The sequence below is a fragment of the Copidosoma floridanum genome, unplaced genomic scaffold (assembly GCF_036245765.1).
Source record: "Copidosoma floridanum isolate Cflo_tuat_1 unplaced genomic scaffold, Cflo_Japanese_pri ptg000024l, whole genome shotgun sequence".
NCBI lineage: Eukaryota > Metazoa > Arthropoda > Insecta > Hymenoptera > Encyrtidae > Copidosoma > Copidosoma floridanum.
In genome coordinates, this window is record NW_028321901.1 from 9119510 (window position 1) to 9141503 (window position 21994).

Consider the following 21994-nt stretch of genomic DNA (forward strand, 5'->3'; position numbering starts at 1 on the left):
CTTTTTATAGAATCAATTTTTGTACTTTCAATCGTAATTAGGATTATTAATTAAAGAATATAAGCATACTAGTACAGTCACATCACCTAGCTTACTTTGATGATATTCACAATAGACGTCACTGAGCTTACAGAAAACTAGATAAAGGATGCAATGAAAAAATTTTGCTAAACAAAAAGCAAACAAATCATTAATGAGGTTGAGAATAGCATTTACACGTAATACTGACAAGGGGTCAGGTCAATTTATGGAAAAAAGTTTGAATGCCTTAAAAAACCTCATTTATCACTCTATGACTGGAAACTTAAGTATGTCATTGAGAAAATATAATGTAAAACAATGAAAGGCCTCATTACCTGGCACAAGACGCATTTGTCCATTCATACAATTGGATAACCTGACACTTGATAGTAAGATAGATAGCTACAATAATTTTTTATAAAAAAGCTATTCAGCCACGTGTTAAAGAAATAATATATTTTTCACAGAATAATACTTGCCTTGCATTCATACAATGCACACGGGCTCTGATGCACGTACCTAACCACACATATTGTTTATTCTATCTTGAAAATCAGTAGAATATGTATCTTATCTTGAAAATTTAATTATTTACGTTCATAATACTTAATCATATTCGAGAAGCTTCAAAAAATGTCACGATAATTCTGTTGACTACTTATGTATACTTCATATCCCTGATATCTAACGAAGAATACCACAATAGACTAAACAATCGTTGAATAATGGACCGTTTAATAATTTCTAGTTAAAGGGTTTTTCACGTTGAAGCATTCGTATTTAATTCTGCTGATTTGTAGCTTCAAAGTTCAAGTACCGATTGTATGCTAACGCTACTAGTCTCTTGTAAAAATGTGCATTCACATATGTGAAATGGTTGAGACTTGAGACTTGAGATTGAGACATTGAGGCTATTCACATAGGCGCGACAGTTTCACGCAGTCCCTTTTAAAACGAATGGTAATGGACTCGTTCCAAATGGTGTACTGACGATGGTTGGTAAATACAGTAAATATGTATTTATGACGTTACATAATGTAATTAATGTAATAATTCGTTATAAATGTAACTTATTAAAAAATTAATAACAAATTTACTTTAGACTTTGGACACATACAAAAATCAAATTAAGTTGTTTCGGAACCAAATATAATTTGTTTATACATCCAGATACCAACTTGTCATGTATTTTAATTTGTAAAAAAATAGCTCTGAGAATTAATTACACTAATCACACGCCGTGTCATACATACACATTATTCCACATACATTGGGTGTAATCCGCAATCGCCGCCAGCAGTTACATATGTAAGACGTGACAACGTTGCGTGGTTGGTGGCGCTACTGTCGATTTACTGGTGATGTGATCCGCAATCCCGCCAGCAGTAAAGCAGACAACGTCGATCTACTTGCTCTTTTTCGTGACAGATCCCGTGCAATCCCTCTAGCAGTAAAGCTGTTATTTCCATTTTTTTTTTGGCACTTGAAACTATTTTTTTTTGTCTGCGTGTGTGTTTACGTCTAGCACAATATGCTTTGTTTACAATCAGAAAATGTCACGAAAAAGAGCAAGTAGACCGACGTCGTCTGCTTTACTGCTGGCGGGATTGCGGATCACATCACCAGTAAATCGACAGTAGCGCCCGCAACCACGCAACGTTGTCACGTCTTACATATGTAACTGCTGGCGGCGATTGCGAATTACACCCATTAATCACCTGTAAAAAATGTATTAATTACACAGTGTAAGATACATACCCACCGCTGACTGACGAGCATACCCGCACTGAAAAAGATTTGGCGCCGTCAAAGTACCACCGGTTATAGTACAGTGCTAGTTCGGAAGTTTAGTGCGTCAGCAATACCAGTTGAGACGAGAGCTGCACAAGACCTGAATGTGAGGTGCCCCTAACCTATGGTACATACGTCGAACCACACTATAGGTAACGCTGTACTACTCGTACGTGCGCTGTTCCGACTGGGATTCCTGCTATCCCAGTAATCAGAAACAGCAGACTAATCGTGATTTAGTATAGCTGCTGTAGGAGGAGGGACAAGTGAGGATAACTTACTGCAGCACCAAATCTTTCTCAGTGCGGGTGTCCTGGGCAGTATTAGGTATGTATTTTACACCATGTGATCAATATATTTCTTACGTGTGATTGTTGTATGTAAGATAACGTGTATTAATGACACGGCGTGTGATTAATAAAATTGATTCTTACAGCTATTTTTTACAAATTTGAGAATATTATACTTGGTTCCGAAACAACTGAAGTTGATTATTTTGTCCAAAGTCTGAAGTAAATTTGTAATGAATTTTTGAATAGGTTTAGTATTTATTTGCATTCTATAATATTTGTCTTATTAGAGCATCTAAAGCATTTCAGACATCAGTCCTCTGCATTCTTACATTAATTACATTATTTACTAATTATTGCATTTATTACATTTATGACATGTCATGTGAGAAATACACATTTACTGTATTTACCCACCACTGGTCCTGGGCAGGGTTGGAATTCCACTCATCATAAGATACCCCACATTTACTCCACGCATCAAATATGTGAAAAAAATGTGGAATTGTGGAATTGGATTTGTCAGCTGTTCGTTGTATATATAGATAATGTAAACATAGTAAGTATAAGGAAATCCGAATCAATCTTTCTAGAGTATAACTTTGGTTTAATAAATTGGTAAGTTTTTACTTTTTGATGTTTATGTATATACATTAGAGTTTTCGTTTTCAGAAATCTTTTTATATTATTATGAAGTTATAAAATATACTAATATCATACCTGCCATACCCACTATTCGGCTAATATAAAATTTTTATTAATATTCGTATAGAAAAATGTAATCAACACTAAAAAAATCATATTTTGTATTATATGTGTGACTTGCACTTTTTAATACATCTTTTTAAAGATTCTTTAGTTATTCTGATTTACACGTAAATACGTCTAACTTATTGGTGACCATTCATAAATTTAAACGTTTTAATTGATTTTTTTTTTTTAATTTTTTTATTTCGTTGATTTGCTGTTCATGTTAAATATTTAATAAATTATTATAATGTATTAGTATTATGTATGGATCTCATATTTTATAGCTTCAAAATGGGTCGCAGAAAGCATGAGTATTGGAAAGGTTATAAAGAAATACCTAGAAGGTATTAAAAATATAGACAAGAGGAGTAAGGCAGAATGTTTAAATTGTTTGAAGGTTTTTTCGAGATCCGATGCAAAGTTTCTGAAAGATCATAGGTTTGTACATTTTATTAACACTACCTTTAAGAATCTAAAGATATATATAGTTTATAAACCCAAATATATGCAAAAAAGATTATATGGTTTTTTAACACATAATTTTTATGAACTCATGGATATCATACAATAATACTTCTGCATATTTACACCAATAATAGCATCTAGTCAATTTAATTTTCTTTTAATGACAGATATATAAAATCAAATTTTCATACTTTTTTTATGATTTAGTAAAAATTGTAAGGGAGCACAGAAGGAAAACAGTGGTTGTGAAAATTTATCGAGAAACGCTGAACCTACTCCAAATGAACCGGTCCCACACGAAAGTTCTCCCAACGGAGACACCATAGAGACTGATCCAATAATAGATAATGTCAATATGGACAACTTTGATTTGGATAATACTCATGATAGTAATCTGAGTTCAGCTAACAATGCAGAGCATGTATGTATAAATTTTAATGCTACATTCTTACAAAAAAAAAACCAACATGAAGAGTCTTAATTATGTGTTTTCAACTGTTAATATTATAACGATTGTCATTTCATACATGTATCATAACTTTTCCGCCCTCGGGTGGTTTTGGGAGGCTGGTACTTCCTCGGGCGAAAAAGCAGTTTTCCGGAACTCGTTCGAAAAGTCTCCTTTACGAACCTCGTTACGTCCCTCGCCTTCGGCTCGGGCCGCAAACATCTCGGTTCGCAAACAGAGACTTTTCAAACTCGTAGGAAAACTACCATTTCTCCCTATCGGGCGCAAAGTGAGGGCCCAAAGTACTTTTCGTGCATGCGTCATGGGCCCAAAGTGGACCTTTTCTGCCCGCCGGGCGCAAAGTAATCACAATTCTTTGTACACCATAATTCATACTTTTTCTGTACTAGTGTGCATAAAATGGGCTTTATTCATATTATTTGAAGTGTCAAAAATCAAATTTCCCACACTGTACATGAAAATAGTGTGCAAAACATAAAAGTATCAGTTTTTCAAAGTTATATAAAAATGTGAAATAGTATGATTTTGAATTATTTTAATTCTATAATGAGTTTTTAAAATTAAATTATCAAATTTGAATGAAATCATATTTATATACAATTTTTGAAGAATAAAAATGGATTTTTTTTTTTAAGAACGAATAATTTATGTTTTGTAGTCGCGGGGCGAAATTCTATAAGTTTTTGACATTAAATTGTAAAATTTAGATGAAATCATATTTATACACAATTTTTGAAGAATGAAAATGGGTTTTTTTTTTTTTAAGAACGAACAATTTATGTTTTGTAGTCGGGGGGGCTTCGCCCCCCGTACCCCCCTAACCGGGGGCTTCGCCCCCTGGACCCCGCACGACCTGTCTCACGAAACATACCTTAATTCCCCTTAGTTAAAAGCAATTTAATGCTACCATCTTTGAAGTCAGCACACTTATATTTGAAAAAAAATGTATGCCCATATATCAACTCAATATCGAATATTAGTAACTCTATTACCGTCGAGACTGAAGACCATTTAATACTACTAGTGCCAGTATACACATACATACCGCTACATTGGCAGGCAGATCATAAATGTTATACTATAGACTCTAAAAAAAGCATGGTTTTTGGCAATGGACATAACGCGAAGCAGCAATATCGGCAGCTTAGGCTGCGTTCAGACACAACGGCAATATCAATCTGCACGCAATCTATTGGAATGCACGGGTGCGAGAGAGAGAGGGCGAACGATCCGTCATCTCTCCGCCCTCTTTCTCTCGCACTCGCGCATTCAAACGGATTGTAAAAAGTATTGGCGTTGCGTCTGTACGCAGCCTTACAACATATACCTACTGGAGTTAGCATATATATGGCAATGCTTGCATACTAATTTGAGGTTTATAAACTTTAATTAATTTTTTTGTAATACATGTAGAGTTGATAACCTCACTTTGCACCCTTAAGGAGAAAAATAATATACGCTACTCGAGCGCAAGCCTTTGCACCCTTGGGTGAACTTTGCGCCCGCCGACTACTTTGGGCCCGTGGGCAGAAAAGTACTTTGCGCCCTAGGGCCCAAAGTAGTCGAAGGGCGCAAAGTTCGCCTGCGGGCGCAAAGTGACACTTTGCGCTCTAGTGGCGTAATGTACTATTATCAATAGCGTTGTTTTTTATTTTGTAAATGATTATTAAGTACAAGACGTACATTATAATAAATATAACTACCTTTTAACTACCAATGTGATAAAAAAATTCTTTTTCACATCTGCATATACTTAGGTGTTTTGAAATTCAAAAATTTTGATGAAGTTGGAATAAAATTATTATTTAGTTAGAATCTTAACATTTCAAAACAAAGTTGCTTGAACGTTAAGTATTTTTTTGCCTAAAACCAATAGTTGGATTTTCTGTAATGACTTTGCTTTCTTATATTTATTGACCAAAGCACTAAGTTAAACAAAAAAATACAGAAGTTATAGACCAATCAAGCATCCTCTGTTTGACTGTTAACGTTGAAAAAGCAAGACACTAAAAACTTTCTTCTTTTATTTTCCTTGCAATGTTTTGATAAATAGATAATTTTATAATATCCGACTAAAAATTTTTCAAATGTGGGATTCAATACTACGGGACACACGTGGGGTCTGACATAAATGATGTGTAGGTACTGAAGTATGACAAAACATGAATGTAGTTATTTCTATCATAAAAATGACTTTGAAGTTCGCAACGTTGCATGCAACAAAAACTGAAAAATTTTTTTTTTCAAATTACCAAGTTTTGACTAGTGCAAACGCTTCTAATACATATAAGAAGCATTCCCATCGAATCTAAAGCCAATTACAGTTGCGGCTAAGGAGATATAAGCATTTTAAGATCGAAATGATTTTGAGAAAAGAATAAACATTGTTTCGGCTCAAAAACGCTCTATATAAGTAACTAATAACCCACAGAAGCATCTCCAATAGAAAAACAACATGATAGGCGCTTTATTTTAGCCAAAACCATAACCTCAAGTAAAACAATATAGGAGAGTGTCTTAAATTAACCTTAAAAATGACTAAATTAGTAATTTCAAATTTAAACCAGGACAATAAGGATATTTTTAACAGATACCTAATACCGATCGGTACTTACTACCAATAAATGACAAATATTCAAGAAATTCATGTTTAACTAAAAAATTTTTATTAATAAAGTCAATTACGTTCGTATTTGTCCATCATACACGCAGGAGTTCATAAGGTGGTAGCTGTAATTGGCTTTAAATTCGCTGGGAATGCTTCTTATATGTATTAGAAGCGTTTGCACTAGTCAAAACTTGGTAATTTGAAAAAAAAAATTTTTCAGTTTTTGTTGCATGCAACGTTGCGAACTTCAAAGTCATTTTTATGATAGAAATAACTACATTCATGTTTTGTCATACTTCAGTACCTACACATCATTTATGTCAGACCCCACGTGTGTCCCGTAGTATTGAATCCCACATTTGAAAAATTTTTAGTCGGATATTATAAAATTATCTATTTATCAAAACATTGCAAGGAAAATAAAAGAAGAAAGTTTTTAGTGTCTTGCTTTTTCAACGTTAACAGTCAAACAGAGGATGCTTGATTGGTCTATAACTTCTGTATTTTTTTGTTTAACTTAGTGCTTTGGTCAATAAATATAAGAAAGCAAAGTCATTACAGAAAATCCAACTATTGGTTTTAGGCAAAAAAATACTTAACGTTCAAGCAACTTTGTTTTGAAATGTTAAGATTCTAACTAAATAATAATTTTATTCCAACTTTATCAAAATTTTTGAATTTCAAAACACCTAAGTATATGCAGATGTGAAAAAGAATTTTTTTATCACATTGGTAGTTAAAAGGTAGTTATATTTATTATAATGTACGTCTTGTACTTAATAATCATTTACAAAATAAAAAACAACGCTATTGATAATAGTACATTACGCCACTAGAGCGCAAAGTGTCACTTTGCGCCCGCGGGCGAACTTTGCGCCCTTCGACTACTTTGGGCCCTAGGGCGCAAAGTACTTTTCTGCCCACGGGCCCAAAGTAGTCGGCGGGCGCAAAGTTCACCCAAGGGTGCAAAGGCTTGCGCTCGAGTAGCGTATATTATTTTTCTCCTTAAGGGTGCAAAGTGAGGTTATCAACTCTACACGTATTACAAAAAAATTAATTAAAGTTTATAAACCTCAAATTAGTATGCAAGCATTGCCATATATATGCTAACTCCAGTAGGTATATGTTGTAAGGCTGCGTACAGACGCAACGCCAATACTTTTTACAATCCGTTTGAATGCGCGAGTGCGAGAGAGAGAGGGCGGAGAGATGACGGATCGTTCGCCCTCTCTCTCTCGCACCCGTGCATTCAAATAGATTGCGTGCAGATTGATATTGCCGTTGTGTCTGAACGCAGCCTAAGCTGCCGATATTGCTGCTTCGCGTTATGTCCATTGCCAAAAACCATGCTTTTTTTAGAGTCTATAGTATAACATTTATGATCTGCCTGCCAATGTAGCGGTATGTATGTGTATACTGGCACTAGTAGTATTAAATGGTCTTCAGTCTCGACGGTAATAGAGTTACTAATATTCGATATTGAGTTGATATATGGGCATACATTTTTTTTCAAATATAAGTGTGCTGGCTTCAAAGATGGTAGCATTAAATTGCTTTTAACTAAGGGGAATTAAGGTATGTTTCGTGAGACAGGTCGTGCGGGGTCCAGGGGGCGAAGCCCCCGGTTAGGGGGGTACGGGGGGCGAAGCCCCCCCGACTACAAAACATAAATTGTTCGTTCTTAAAAAAAAAAAAATCCATTTTCATTCTTCAAAAATTGTATATAAATATGATTTCATCCAAATTTTACAATTTAATGTCGAAAACTTATAGAATTTCGCCCCGCGACTACAAAACATAAATTTTTCGTTCAAAAAAAAAAAAAAATCCATTTTCATTCTTCAAAAATTGTGTATAAATATGATTTCATCCAAATTTTACAATATAATGTCAAAAACTTATAGAATTTCGCCCCGCGACTACAAAACATAAATTATTCATTCTTAAAAAAAAAAATCCATTTTTATTCTTCAAAAATTGTATATAAATATGATTTCATTCAAATTTGATAATTTAATTTTAAAAACTCATTATAGAATTAAAATAATTCAAAATCATACTATTTCACATTATTATATAACTTTGAAAAACTGATACTTTTATGTTTTGCACACTATTTTCATGTACAGTGTGGGAAATTTGATTTTTGACACTTCAAATAATATGAATAAAGCCCATTTTATGCACACTAGTACAGAAAAAGTATGAATTATGGTGTACAAAGAATTGTGATTACTTTGCGCCCGGCGGGCAGAAAAGTACTTTGCACCCTAGGGCAGAAAAGGTCCACTTTGGGCCCATGACGCATGCACGAAAAGTACTTTGGGCCCTCACTTTGCGCCCGATAGGGAGAAATGGTAGTTTTCCTACGAGTTTGAAAAGTCTCTGTTTGCGAACCGAGATGTTTGCGGCCCGAGCCGAAGGCGAGGGACGTAACGAGGTTCGTAAAGGAGACTTTTCGAACGAGTTCCGGAAAACTGCTTTTTCGCCCGAGGAAGTACCAGCCTCCCAAAACCACCCGAGGGCGGAAAAGTTATTATACATGTATGAAATGACAATCGTTATAATATTAACAGTTGAAAACACATAATTAAGACTCTTCATGTTGGTTTTTTTTTTGTAAGAATGTAGCATTAAAATTTATACATACATGCTCTGCATTGGTAGCTGAACTCAGATTACTATCATGAGTATTATCCAAATCAAAGTTGTCCATATTGACATTATCTATTATTGGATCAATCTCTATGGTGTCTCCGTTGGGAGAACTTTCGTGTGGGACCGGTTCATTTGGAGTAGGTTCAGCGTTTCTCGATAAATTTTCACAACCACTGTTTTCCTTCTGTGCTCCCTTACAATTTTTACTAAATCATAAAAAAAGTATGAAAATTTGATTTTATATATCTGTCATTAAAAGAAAATTAAATTGACTAGATGCTATTATTGGTGTAAATATGCAGAAGTATTATTGTATGATATCCATGAGTTCATAAAAATTATGTGTTAAAAAACCATATAATCTTTTTTGCATATATTTGGGTTTATAAACTATATATATCTTTAGATTCTTAAAGGTAGTGTTAATAAAATGTACAAACCTATGATCTTTCAGAAACTTTGCATCGGATCTCGAAAAAACCTTCAAACAATTTAAACATTCTGCCTTACTCCTCTTGTCTATATTTTTAATACCTTCTAGGTATTTCTTTATAACCTTTCCAATACTCATGCTTTCTGCGACCCATTTTGAAGCTATAAAATATGAGATCCATACATAATACTAATACATTATAATAATTTATTAAATATTTAACATGAACAGCAAATCAACGAAATAAAAAAATTAAAAAAAAAAAATCAATTAAAACGTTTAAATTTATGAATGGTCACCAATAAGTTAGACGTATTTACGTGTAAATCAGAATAACTAAAGAATCTTTAAAAAGATGTATTAAAAAGTGCAAGTCACACATATAAGACAAAATATGATTTTTTTAGTGTTGATTACATTTTTCTATACGAATATTAATAAAAATTTTATATTAGCCGAATAGTGCGTATGGCAGGTATGATATTAGTATATTTTATAACTTCATAATAATATAAAAAGATTTCTGAAAACGAAAACTCTAATGTATATACATAAACATCAAAAAGTAAAAACTTACCAATTTATTAAACCAAAGTTATACTCTAGAAAGATTGATTCGGATTTCCTTATGAGGCTCTTTTACCGTCAAGCTTGAATCAGATGGCGCCAGGGCACGTCGCGGCTGTCATACTTACACACCGTCAAATTTACAGTTGTGTATTGTGTCCGTGAGCCTATCTGTGTGATGAGCAAAGCAGAAGACATAACCTTTGTAAATGATTGCTGTTGTTTGCAGACAATTTTTGTTTGCATTTACGTTTCAAGATAGTAGGAAAAATGAAGTGCAGTGTAATATCCTGCGATAAGAAAGTGAAATTTAAATTTCCTTCTGATTGTGTGATAAAAAAAGTGGCTCGAAGCAATTGGGAGACCAACATTTTTGCCGCTCCCAAGTCATGGCTTACCTGTCCACGAGTTCTGCTTTTCTTTCACTGACTCTTGCTCCTTTCCCTTTTAAAAGCTTTTTCAATTCTGAAACTTTTAAGCTCCCATAATACTCTTTCTTGTATTTCTTATTCATTTCGAAATTTCAAATATTGCGCTTTACCACTACACTTTAATTTCCTATGTACATACAATACTGAAAAGTAATGTTGTGTGAGTGAGACGGCCATGACAGCCGCAACGTGCCCTGGCGCCATCTGATTCAAGCTTGACGGTAAAAGAGCCTCATACTTACTATGTTTACATTATCTATATATACAACGAACAGCTGACAAATCCAATTCCACAATTCCACATTTTTCCCACATATTTGATGCGTGGAGTAAATGTGGGGTATCTTATGATGAGTGGAATTCCAACCCTGGTCCTGGGTACAATTATAATAGCAACTTTTCATTTGGAACGTTCCAAATAAAAAATATCGTTGCACACCAAGTATGTGTGTACAATGTACTTATGCATTGCGAAAATTATGCATAAACATATAAGAAATACAGACTGCTCGTTCCTGTATATGCCGCTGAAGTACTAGTAGAAAAATAAACAGCACTGAGCGTGAGTATCTGTCTTTCTCGCACATTGACAACGGTAAGGGTCAGTAGACTACCCAAGTAGAAATAAAAGTGGGCAGCCCAGCTTAAACGCATGGTCTAAATCAGACAACCAAGCCTGACCACAGGTGCGTTTGTAGTACAGCGCTCACTTGCGCGCAGCTTGGTCTGACTTCGCATGACTTTCGCCCAGTAATCACCCACTTTCGTCTCCACCGTTATTGGATGTATATAAGTATGCCAGTTTGTATATATATTCATGTGTTTATGATTAATACTTGTATCTGCGCGCTTATATGTCATACTATTTGAATACTTATATATATAGACGTCACTGTATTATTCACTGAATCCGCAGACGAAAGTGGGTGATTACTTACTAGGCGAAAGTTATACCAAGACAGGCCCAGCTGCGCCCAAGTCAGCGCCATGGGTGTAATCCGCAATCGCCGCCAGCGGTTACATACGTAAGACTTGACAACGTTGCGTAGTTGGGAGCGCTACTGTCGATTTACTGGTGATGTGATCCGCAATCCCGCCAGCAGTAAAGCAGACGACGTCGGTCTACATGCTTTTTTTCGTGACATTTTTGCTGTGATCCTGCGCAATCCCGCCAGCAGTAAAGCTGTTATTTCCATTTTCCTTTTTGGCACTTAAAACTACTTTTTTTTTGGTCTAGGTGTTTGTTTGCGTCTAGCACAATATGCTTTGTATATAATCAGAAAATGTCACGAAAAAGAGCAAGTAGACCAACGTCATCTGCTTTACTGCTGGCGGGATTGCGGATCATATCACCAGTAAATCGACAGTAGCTCCCCCAACCACGCAACGTTGTCACGTCTTACTTATGTAACTGCTGGCGGCGATTGCGGATTAAACCCCATATTACAAACCCACTGAAGGCCAAATCAGGTACTAAGCTCCGCCAAGGTATGCGGCGTGGCAGCACTGGCACTACTTGCAGCCAAGCTTGGGGCTTGGGGCCAGTTTCAGCGGTGGGTTATAGGAAATATCGGAACTTTTTCCCCAGATCGTATATATAGCTATACGATCTAGAGAGCATGTTCCGTCAAGCAGACAGCACAGCAGTGAAGGGGCATTGCCAAAGACGCGCGAAAATTAAAAATTGTAATATTGTAACTATAACACAAGTGCCTATCACCCAATTACCTGGGGCGCTAACTGGTTTCTCTATTAAATAATAAAGTATTAATTATTAACACAAGCGCCTATCACCCGATGACCGATGCTGCTAACTGGCTACACTATTAAATGATAAAATATTAATTATTCCCACAAACACCTATTACCTAGTGACCCGGGGTGCTAACTAGCCTCTCTATTAAATGACAAAGTATTAATCATTAACACAAGCCCCTATCACCCGATGACCTGGGGTGCTTACTGGCCACTCTGTGAAATAATAAAATATTAATTAATAGCATAAGCTCCTATCACCCCATGACCCGGGGCGCTAACTGGCTACACTATTATATGACAAATAATTAATTAATTATCACAAGCGCCTATCACCCGATGACCTGAGGCGCTCACAGGTCGCTTTATTACACGATATATATTACTGATTATTAACACAAGTGCCTGTCACCCAATGACCCAGGGTGCTTACTTGCCACTGTATAAATTAATGAAAGGTTAATTAATAACCCAAGGGCCTATCATCAAGTGACCCGGGGTGCTTACTGGCATGGCCATGCCAGTAAGCACCCCGGGTCACTTGATGATAGGCCCTTGGGTTATTAATTAACCTTTCATTAATTTATACAGTGGCAAGTAAGCACCCTGGGTCATTGGGTGACAGGCGCTTGTGTTATTAATCAATAATATATATCGTGTAATAAAGCGACCTGTGAGCGCATCAGGTCATCGGGTGATAGGCGCTTGTGATAATTAATTAATTATTTGTCATATAATAGTGTAGCCAGTTAGCGCCCCGGGTCATCGGTTGATAGGCGCTTATGCTATTAATTAATACTTTATTATTTCACAGAGTGACCAGTAAGCACCCCGGGTCATCAGGTGATAGGCGCTCGTGTTAATGATTAATACTTTGTCATTTAATAGAGAAGCCAGTTAGCGCCCCAGGTAATTGGGTGATAGGCACTTGTGTTATAATTAAAATATTACAATTTTTAATTTTCGCGCGTCTTTGGCAATGCCCCTTCACTGCTGTGCTGTCTGCTCGACGGAACATTCTCCCTCGATCGTATATCTATATATACGATCTAGGGAAAAAGTTCTGATATTGAATCCACCTAACCCAACGCTGGGCCCGCCAGTTTTCGCCCACTTCCAATTTCTGCTTGGGTAGGATACTAGACTAGGATGGCATGCAATCTGTCCTACTACGCTGATTGGCTGCTGTAAAGCCTCGCGAGAATTGGCCACGGGCACGGTGTAAGATAAGGGCTCGGGCACATGGAACCGCGTAAAGCGTAGTGTATCGCGTATCGCGTAAAATTGTAGGATCAGAGAAAGTTAGGTAAGGTACGCTTTACGCGAAAAAATTCGTCATCGCGCACATGGGAGTAAAAAATACGTACGGCAAATTGTTTAAACTCTATACTACCTATGCAATGACCCAATATTGCAAAGACAAAATAAGAAGTGTAATGATTATGCTGTATGAAATGTATGAACGGCTCCCAAATTAAAAGAAAAAAAAAGTATGTACTTGAAAACATTTTTTTTGACATGTACAGGTTACAATTCACTTGCATTAAGAACTTTAAAAGCTTTTTTTGTTGACAAGACAGCAGATTGGTCAACTCCCCTTTACTTCAAACTTACGCGATACCCGAGGCTTTTACGCCTTATCTATGTGACCACAAAGTGACGTATACCTAACCTCCCTTCCTTTCACGCGATACGCGATACGTTTTACGCTTTAGGCGGTTCCATGTGCCCGTGGCCCAGGGTTGTTAATAAGAGTTGCTTTTTAGAATTAGAAGTTTTAAAAGTTTCAAAACTTTTAAAAGTTCTGTTTTGTTTGCTACATAGAGATATTAGAATAGAGTGCTCTATTCTAATATCTCTATGGTTTGCTACAATCTATAAAGCTAAAGCGATAAGGCATAGGGTCCACAGAGTATAGAGGTAATGCGTGTTGTGTTCTCCTACTGTAACTAGTGTACGAACCCTTAATCTTTTTTGTCAATCAGTTGATGGTATCTCAGAAGGGTGGCATGCAATCTGTCCCACTACGCTGATTGGCTGCTGTAATGCCGCGCGTTGATTAGCCACGGGTATAGTGGTCGCTTGAACTGAATAAGGCCTATTCTATAACACCATTCTAACTAGATTCTAGTGTCCCCAGAAGTAGTACCGAACGCACAGCGCCAAATTAAAATCAGATCTAAAATCTCAAGCGCCTTAAACCAAATAACCCATCAATTTGTTAATTATTAACGAAAACGCCTATAACCATGCGATCCAGATCATTTACTCGCCTCTTTATTATTCTTAGAAATAAATTATAAATAACATAAGCGCCTATAACCAGATAACCCGAAACGTTTAATGGCCACCTTGATATTACTAAGAATAAATAATTAGTAACATAATTATATATCCCCCGATGACCAGGGGCGCTTACTGGCCGCTCTACTAAATAATTATTTATTTATTGATAATACAAGCGCAAATCACCTTATGACCCGGGGAACTCACTGGCCGCTCTATTAAATAATAAATTATAAACTTTATCAACACAAGCGCAAATCACCCAATGACACGGGGCGCTTACTGGCCGCTCTACTAAATAAAAAATAATAAAATTTAATAACACAAGCGCAAATCACCCAATGACCCGAGGCGCTTACTGGCCGCTCTACTAAATAATTATTTATTTATTGATAATACAAGCGCAAATCACCTAATGACCCGAGGCGCTTACTGGCCGCTCTACTAAATAATTATTTATTTATTGATAATACAAGCGCAAATCACCTTATGACCCGGGGAACTCACTGGCCGCTCTATTAAATAATAAATTATAAACTTTATCAACACAAGCGCAAATCACCCAATGACCCGAGGCGCTTACTGGCCGCTCTACTAAATAATTATTTATTTATTGATAATACAAGCGCAAATCACCCAATGACCCGAGGCACTTACTGGCCGCTCTACTAAATAAAAAATAATAAAATTTAATAACACAAGCGCAAATCACCCAATGACACGGGACGCTTACTGGCCGCTCTACTAAATAAAAAATAATAAAATGTAATAACACAAGCGCAAATCACCTAATGACCCGAGGCGCTTACTGGCCGCTCTACTAAATAATTATTTATTTATTGATAATACAAGCGCAAATCACCTTATGACCCGGGGAACTCACTGGCCGCTCTATTAAATAATAAATTATAAACTTTATTAACACAAGCGCAAATCACCCAATGACTTGAGGCGCTTACTGGCCGCTCTACTAAATAATTATTTATTTATTGATAATACAAGCGCAAATCACCCAATGACACGAGGCGCTCACTGGCCGCTCTACTAAATGATAACTTATAAATTAATAGAGTGGTCAGTAAGTGCCCCGGGTCATTGAGTGATTTGCAATTGTGTTATTGTTTAGTTTTTTACTGTTTTTTTAAAGCGGCTAGTTAGCGCCCCGGTTATCAGATGATTGGCGCCTGTGTTTTTAATTCATAATTTATTATTTAATAGAGCGGTTAGTATACGCTCCGGGTCATTGGATAATTTTCGCTTATGTTGTTTTTGAATTTTTTGTTATTAAATAAAGCGACTAGTAAGTGTATTTGAAAGCTTTTTTTCGTGCAACAAGGAAGAAATATATTTTTTCACAACACGTAATACTTTAATAATGTTTAATTTATTGAATTTTAACGTCGAAAGCTCCAGATATCTTGGGTAAGCGGACGTATTTACAATGGGTATTTACAAGGTTTTCATTGTACCAAGCATATTTAGAGATAACTAAAATAGTAAGAGGATATCTTTTGGATCCAAAGATCTGTGGTTCGAGATACAATTTTTTTTTGTGGCAGTTCTTATTTTTGTACTTTAGCGAGTAATTGTTGATTGAAATACAGTGAAATTTTTTTACATTTATTTTTTTCTTCAAATTTATTACTTTAAACTCTTATATTCAAAAGTGTCCGCAATGCTTATCATGCTAATCCGACTCATGCGCGGTAAGTCTGTTAACATTATTTAAACTAATAACGCATTGCTGAAATTCTTGTTTTTTGATGAAGAAAAAAAATAGAAAAAAAAAAAAAATTTTAAGACTTGTTTTTGCGCTGCATCAAACGAATTTCAGTAAAAATCCCTGTATGCATTGAATTTTGCGTGTTGCATTTTTTCCGCGAACGTCAGGAGGCCTCAGACTTTTTCCGCTAATCGTGGAATAAGCAGAATAGGCTGTTGACTTGTTGAAATATATAACAGTTTTTAGCTCAGTATCTTGTTTATGCTCGTACTGGTTGGAGCTCTGTGTAATTTTTTTTAGATTTTTGAAGTATCTAATTTATACTGTTTTTTTTCTTCGTTATGACTTCTCAACCCCGTGGCTTTTACGACTCTCAGCGAGGTTACTCGTACCATTTAGTAAAAAAAAATGTTTCGGGATCAAAGTAATTTAATAATATTATTTAATTTAATGATAACAGTGTATTTGTTTTCGTAATAATAGTTAACACAATATGTTATTGTGTGTCTTTAAAAGAGCTCTTAGGTGTAGCAAATCTAGATTAGTGCGCAAAGAAGATCAGTGCAAAGGTACTGCGACACTGACAGCTAAGAATGAATTCATTCCACAAACAGATCACTCATGTACACCAAATTTCGTAAAGAATGAGATTGTTGAAATGAAAAATGAAATCAAAGAAGCGATTCAAAATCTGGGTGTCGTGAGTGTCAAAAGGACTTTCAACCGTGTGCGAGTTAAGTGAGTACATTATTGAAATAGGCATGACCACTAATAGCTAACATATAAAGACGCATGTTATAAAAAATTTTTTTCTGCGAAAAAATTTTTTTTCTTACTAAACAAGCTTGATTAATAAACAAAAAAATACATTGCGAATACATTGGAATACATGTGTTTCGTACGTTTTACAATTTAGTGTGCGCCCGCCCGCGCGTGTGTGTGTGTGTGTGTGTGTGTGATATCAGTCTCATGATTTTTTCGACCAATTTTTGTTACCTTTGATTAATTTTTTTTATGTGTGGACACCAATTACCTTTAAATAAAAAAAAAATTTCATTTCGTCAACTAGTTTTTTCTCTAAAATTTTAGTGTTTCGATTTGAATAATTTTTTTTTTTACGAATTGCTTTTTAATACTTTTCTCATGTTTCAAGGATATTTATTGTATGTCATAAAATCTGAAACATTGTCGAATTTTATACAAAAAAAAAGCTTTTAATAATAGCATATTAAAAAATGTATCTGGTGTGTGTTGACGTATAACTGAATTATCTATATTACTTGATCAACATTACACAAGACAATACTTTTTATTTTTGTAGAAATCCACAAATTGGGAAGCACCTGATTTTCAAACAAATGGAGCGCAGTTTATTTTACTGGAAAGCTGAGGTGGCTACAGTAAAAAACATATCTGACGCTACAACTTTGCATCAACTTCACGAAAAATTTTCTAACGGAAAAGTTGCTTACGAGTACGGCTCTGATACGATCGTATGGGAATCTCTTGTGGTGACTGAGAGCTCCGGTCACATACTGTTTTTCGACAGAAGCTTCGTCAATCAGTTTAATAATCAATCATTTGTCATGAGCTGTGATGGCACATTCAAAACTGTGCCGAAGTTACGCGGTGCATCACAGCTTTTCACAATTTCTGCGTTATACGATGGACAAGTAAGTAGCTACCTCATTATTCACGAACGCGCGTTTACTTGCATCAAATAATTGTATATATGTACGCCTACAATTTTAATCGGTTTGATAATAAAATTGTGATAGAGCAGTAGAGCAGTACCTTAGAAATAACAAGTTTAAATACATTTTTTTGTTGTCACTGCATAAATAAAATATTTAAATAATATTGGTTCTTTTAATGGACACCATACTTTCATAATATATGCATAACGAAACATGTAAAATTCCTAATTTCACTCGTATTTATTTTTCAAGTGCAACAAGTAGATAACTATAAAAAGTGAACGCATTGTATATAATACCTGATTATAATACTTAATTATCTTTTGTTATCTTCTAATTCACAGCTGTATCCAGTTCTCTTTGCATTCCTCACTTCGAAAACTCAAAAGGCTTATGAAGCTTTGTTTTGCGCGGTGAAGGAGACCTTTCCGCTCTTTACTCCTGAATCTGCGATGTCCGACTTCGAAGTAGGGATGCAAAACGCTATCAGGATTGTTTTTAATATACGTGTGTACGGTTGTCTATTTTATCTAGCACAGGTACGTTGAGTATTTAGAGAAGTCAGAAACGGGAATTCAGTTTTGTGTATAACAAAATGGTTTTTTATTCATCGAAAATAAAAAATAATTTTAGATACTTAATGTAATTTTACTTTTTTCATGGTATCTATTAAGAAATTTTTTTTTGTCATGCGTAAATAACTCAAAATAAATGTATATTATGCAGGCGCTTTGGAAAAATGCAGGTCAAAAAGGAATCGCAACTCGGTACAATAAGAGGGACTGCCCACATGAACACAAAATGTTTAAAAAAATTGTGGCCTTGGCTCTCTTACCTGAACATTTGATAAGAAGAGGATTTACCTTGTTGACAGAAGAATGTCATCAAAAATTTGGGTTAAAATTCAATAAATTTCTGTCTTACTATGAGGACCAATGGTTAACCAAAATAGGTCCACAAAATTTTTGTGTATACAGGCTATCGTCGAGGACTAATAATCATAAGGAGGCATATCATAGCCGTTTGAGCTCTATGATGGGATCTCAACCAGATGTAACACATTTTGCTGGTAATTAATAATTACGCTTCTTAAATAATTTCTCATAATTTTAGGATTTTTTTTATTACAAAAGACAAACTTTTAGCGCTTATAACATAAAAATAGATTCGAAGGCCCCACCTGTTTATATGATTTTTTAAAAATAGCCGTAAATAATAAAGTTTAAAAATTTTTACTATGACAGAGTACTGGCTCAAAATAGTTTAATTACATTTTAATCTGAAATAAAATGAAATTTAGTTACTGCATATATAGATTCAAAATGTACATTACCTTATAACTAGAATAATTTGTATAGTCCAGAAGTATTATTTAGTTTTTTGATATAAGATTTCAATCAGAATCTAATCTTTAATCCGTTACACCCCGTCTTCGGCTCTTCAACTGTACACTGTACCCTACATTTTATAAAACGGCCGTTTTTTTTTTTAATTCGCGTTAAATTCACAAAGCTAGTTTGCATGTAAATAAAACGGACGACTTCGTGGGATTAAAAGTTGTTGTCAGTGTCCGCACCTCGTCTCGGGGAATTATAGTATTGATAAGTTCCAGTAAAATAACTTACTACAAATCTAGTAATTTCCACACCCTTCCATAACGCTTTTTTTACTCTACAAGACAAATTACATTGCAGATCAGCTGCTGGAATATGTTGCAGCGAAAAAATTGGACTTTGATTCACATAAAACGATGGCATTGTCACCCGTTAGGAGGAGAAAAGCTTTAAGAGAAAAAGATCAAAGTTACTGGGATGCTTGGGATAAACTTGATTCTGGAGAGTACGATATCCAACAGTTTTTAGGTGTTATGTCTTACTTTGAAGAACAAATTGAAACAGAAGTCAATGCTAAACAGCAGCAGGTGATAAAACAAATTTATCATCAAGCTGAACCATTACAAGTTCAAGAATTTGTAATAACAAAAGAGGAAATCCTGAATGCTCCTATCGTTTGGCTTCAACACGAGCCTTCTACTAAAAACATGCAACCAGAGCTCAAAATCGCTCAAAACAATCAGTAGAATGAAAACTCTATGTATTTTGTAATTAATTAAATTTAAGTTAAGTATACTTATTAAATATTATTGATACCTTTTTTTAAAACGCTTAAAATATGATTTTTCCAGAAGTTTTTTAAAAATCTTGCATGAAATTGAATTAAATTTTAAATCAGGATAAATATTTGTACAAGTATTTCGATTGCAAAAAAAAACATTTTTCATGTAGTTATAAAAATACATAAACATTGTAGTATAAAAATGTAAGCAGTTGTTGGGCCAGCGTTATGATATTTATGTAGCAATCTATAGGCAACCTGCGTTATTTATTGTTCTAAAAAATTAATGTTGTACTTATTATTTATACATTTTATTGGTCAACATATAGATTTTGCTTAGTACTATAAAATTTCTAGGTGCTGCTATTATTTATTATGTCGAAACAGGGTCATTTAAGCATTATTCTTATAAATAACATAATATACAAGCATGCATTTTTAAACGGTTTTTTTTTAAGTTCGTAAAAAAAGTTATACTTAATAAGAACCTTAAAGTGTATAATTTATAGTAAAAATGTATGTTGAATAAATGTTCAGTCATTCAGAAGTAAATGAGCTGATCAAACCAAATTCAAATTCGTTATTGTATTAAAACACATTCAAAAACATATATTTCAATTTGGGGAAATTTTTTTTTTTCTATTTTTTTTCTTCATCAAAAATCAAGAATTTCAGCAATACGTTATTAGTCGCGCATGAGTCGGATTAGCATGATAAGCATTGCGGACACTTTTGAATATAAGAGTTTAAAGTAATAAATTTGAAGAAAAAAATAAATGTAAAAAAATTTCGATGTATTTCAATCAACAATTACTCGCTAAAGTACAAAAATAAGAACTGCCACAAAAAAAAATTGTATCTCGAACCACAGATCTTTCGATCCAAAAGGTATCCTCTTACTATCTTAGTTATCTCTAAATATGCTTGGTACAGTGTAAACCTTGTAAATACCCATTGTAAATACGTCCGCTTACCCAAGATATCTGAAGCTTTCAACGTTAAAATTCAATAAATTAAACATTATTAAAGTATTACGTGTTGTAAAAAAATATATTTCTTCCTTGTTGCACGAAAAAAAGCTTTAAAATACACTTACTAGTCGCTTTATTTAATAACAAAAAATTCAAAAATAACATAAGCGAAAATTATCCAATGACCCGGAGCGTATACTAACCGCTCTATTAAATAATAAATTATGAATTAAAAACACAAGCGCCAATCATCTGATAACCGGGGCGCTAACTAGCCGCTTTGAAAAAACAATAAAAAACTAAACAATAACACAATTGCCAATCACTCAATGACCCGGGGCACTTACTGACTACTCTATTAATTTATAAGTTATTATTTAGTAGAGCGGCCAGTGAGCGCCTCGTGTCATTGGGTGATTTGCGCTTGTGTTATTAAATTTTATTATTTTTTATTTAGTAGATTTGCCAGTAAGCGCCCCGTGTCAATGGGTGATTTGCGCTTGTATTATCAATAAATAAATAATTATTTAGTAGAGCGGCCAGTAAGCGCCTCGGGTCATTGGGTGATTTGCGCTTGTGTTGATAAAGTTTATAATTTTTTATTTAATAGAGCGGCCAGTGAGTTCGCCGGGTCATAAGGTGATTTGCGCTTGTATTATCAATAAATAAATAATTATTTAGTAGAGCGGCCAGTAAGCGCCTCGGGTCATTGGGTGATTTGCGCTTGTGTTATTAAATTTTATAATTTATTATTTAATAGAGCGGCCAGTGAGTTCCCTGGGTCATAAGGTGATTTGCGCTTGTATTATCAATAAATAAATAATTATTTAGTAGAGCGGCCAGTAAGCGCCCCTGGTCATCGGGGGATATATAATTATGTTACTAATTATTTATTCTTAGTAATATCAAGATGGCCATTAAACGTTTCGGGTTATCTGGTTATAGGCGCTTATGTTATTTATAA

At 34.8% G+C, this 21994-nt stretch overlaps 2 protein-coding genes across 3 annotated transcripts in view; one reads left to right on the forward strand and one right to left on the reverse strand.

Moving 5' to 3' along the window:
• Eif4g (eukaryotic translation initiation factor 4 gamma) overlaps positions 1-929 on the reverse strand; it is a 763642-nt gene extending 762713 nt beyond the window's left edge. Inside the window, exon 1 of one of the 2 annotated variants that reach the window (XM_089595035.1) lies at positions 501-929. In XM_089595035.1, the coding sequence (XP_089451161.1) occupies positions 501-507 (7 nt within the window). In that variant the 5' untranslated portion in view covers positions 508-929. Of the gene's footprint in view, positions 1-356; positions 427-500 lie in introns of those variants that run through there. The other variant, XM_089595034.1, reaches the window with a different exon arrangement.
• Positions 930-2076: 1147 nt separating this feature from the next.
• Positions 2077-21994, forward strand: part of LOC106636382 (xaa-Pro aminopeptidase ApepP) — a 366872-nt gene continuing 346954 nt past the window's right edge. Inside the window, exon 1 of the mRNA XM_089595019.1 lies at positions 2077-2139. The gene's annotated coding sequence lies outside the window, so the exon portion shown is untranslated. The remainder of the gene's footprint in view (positions 2140-21994) is intronic.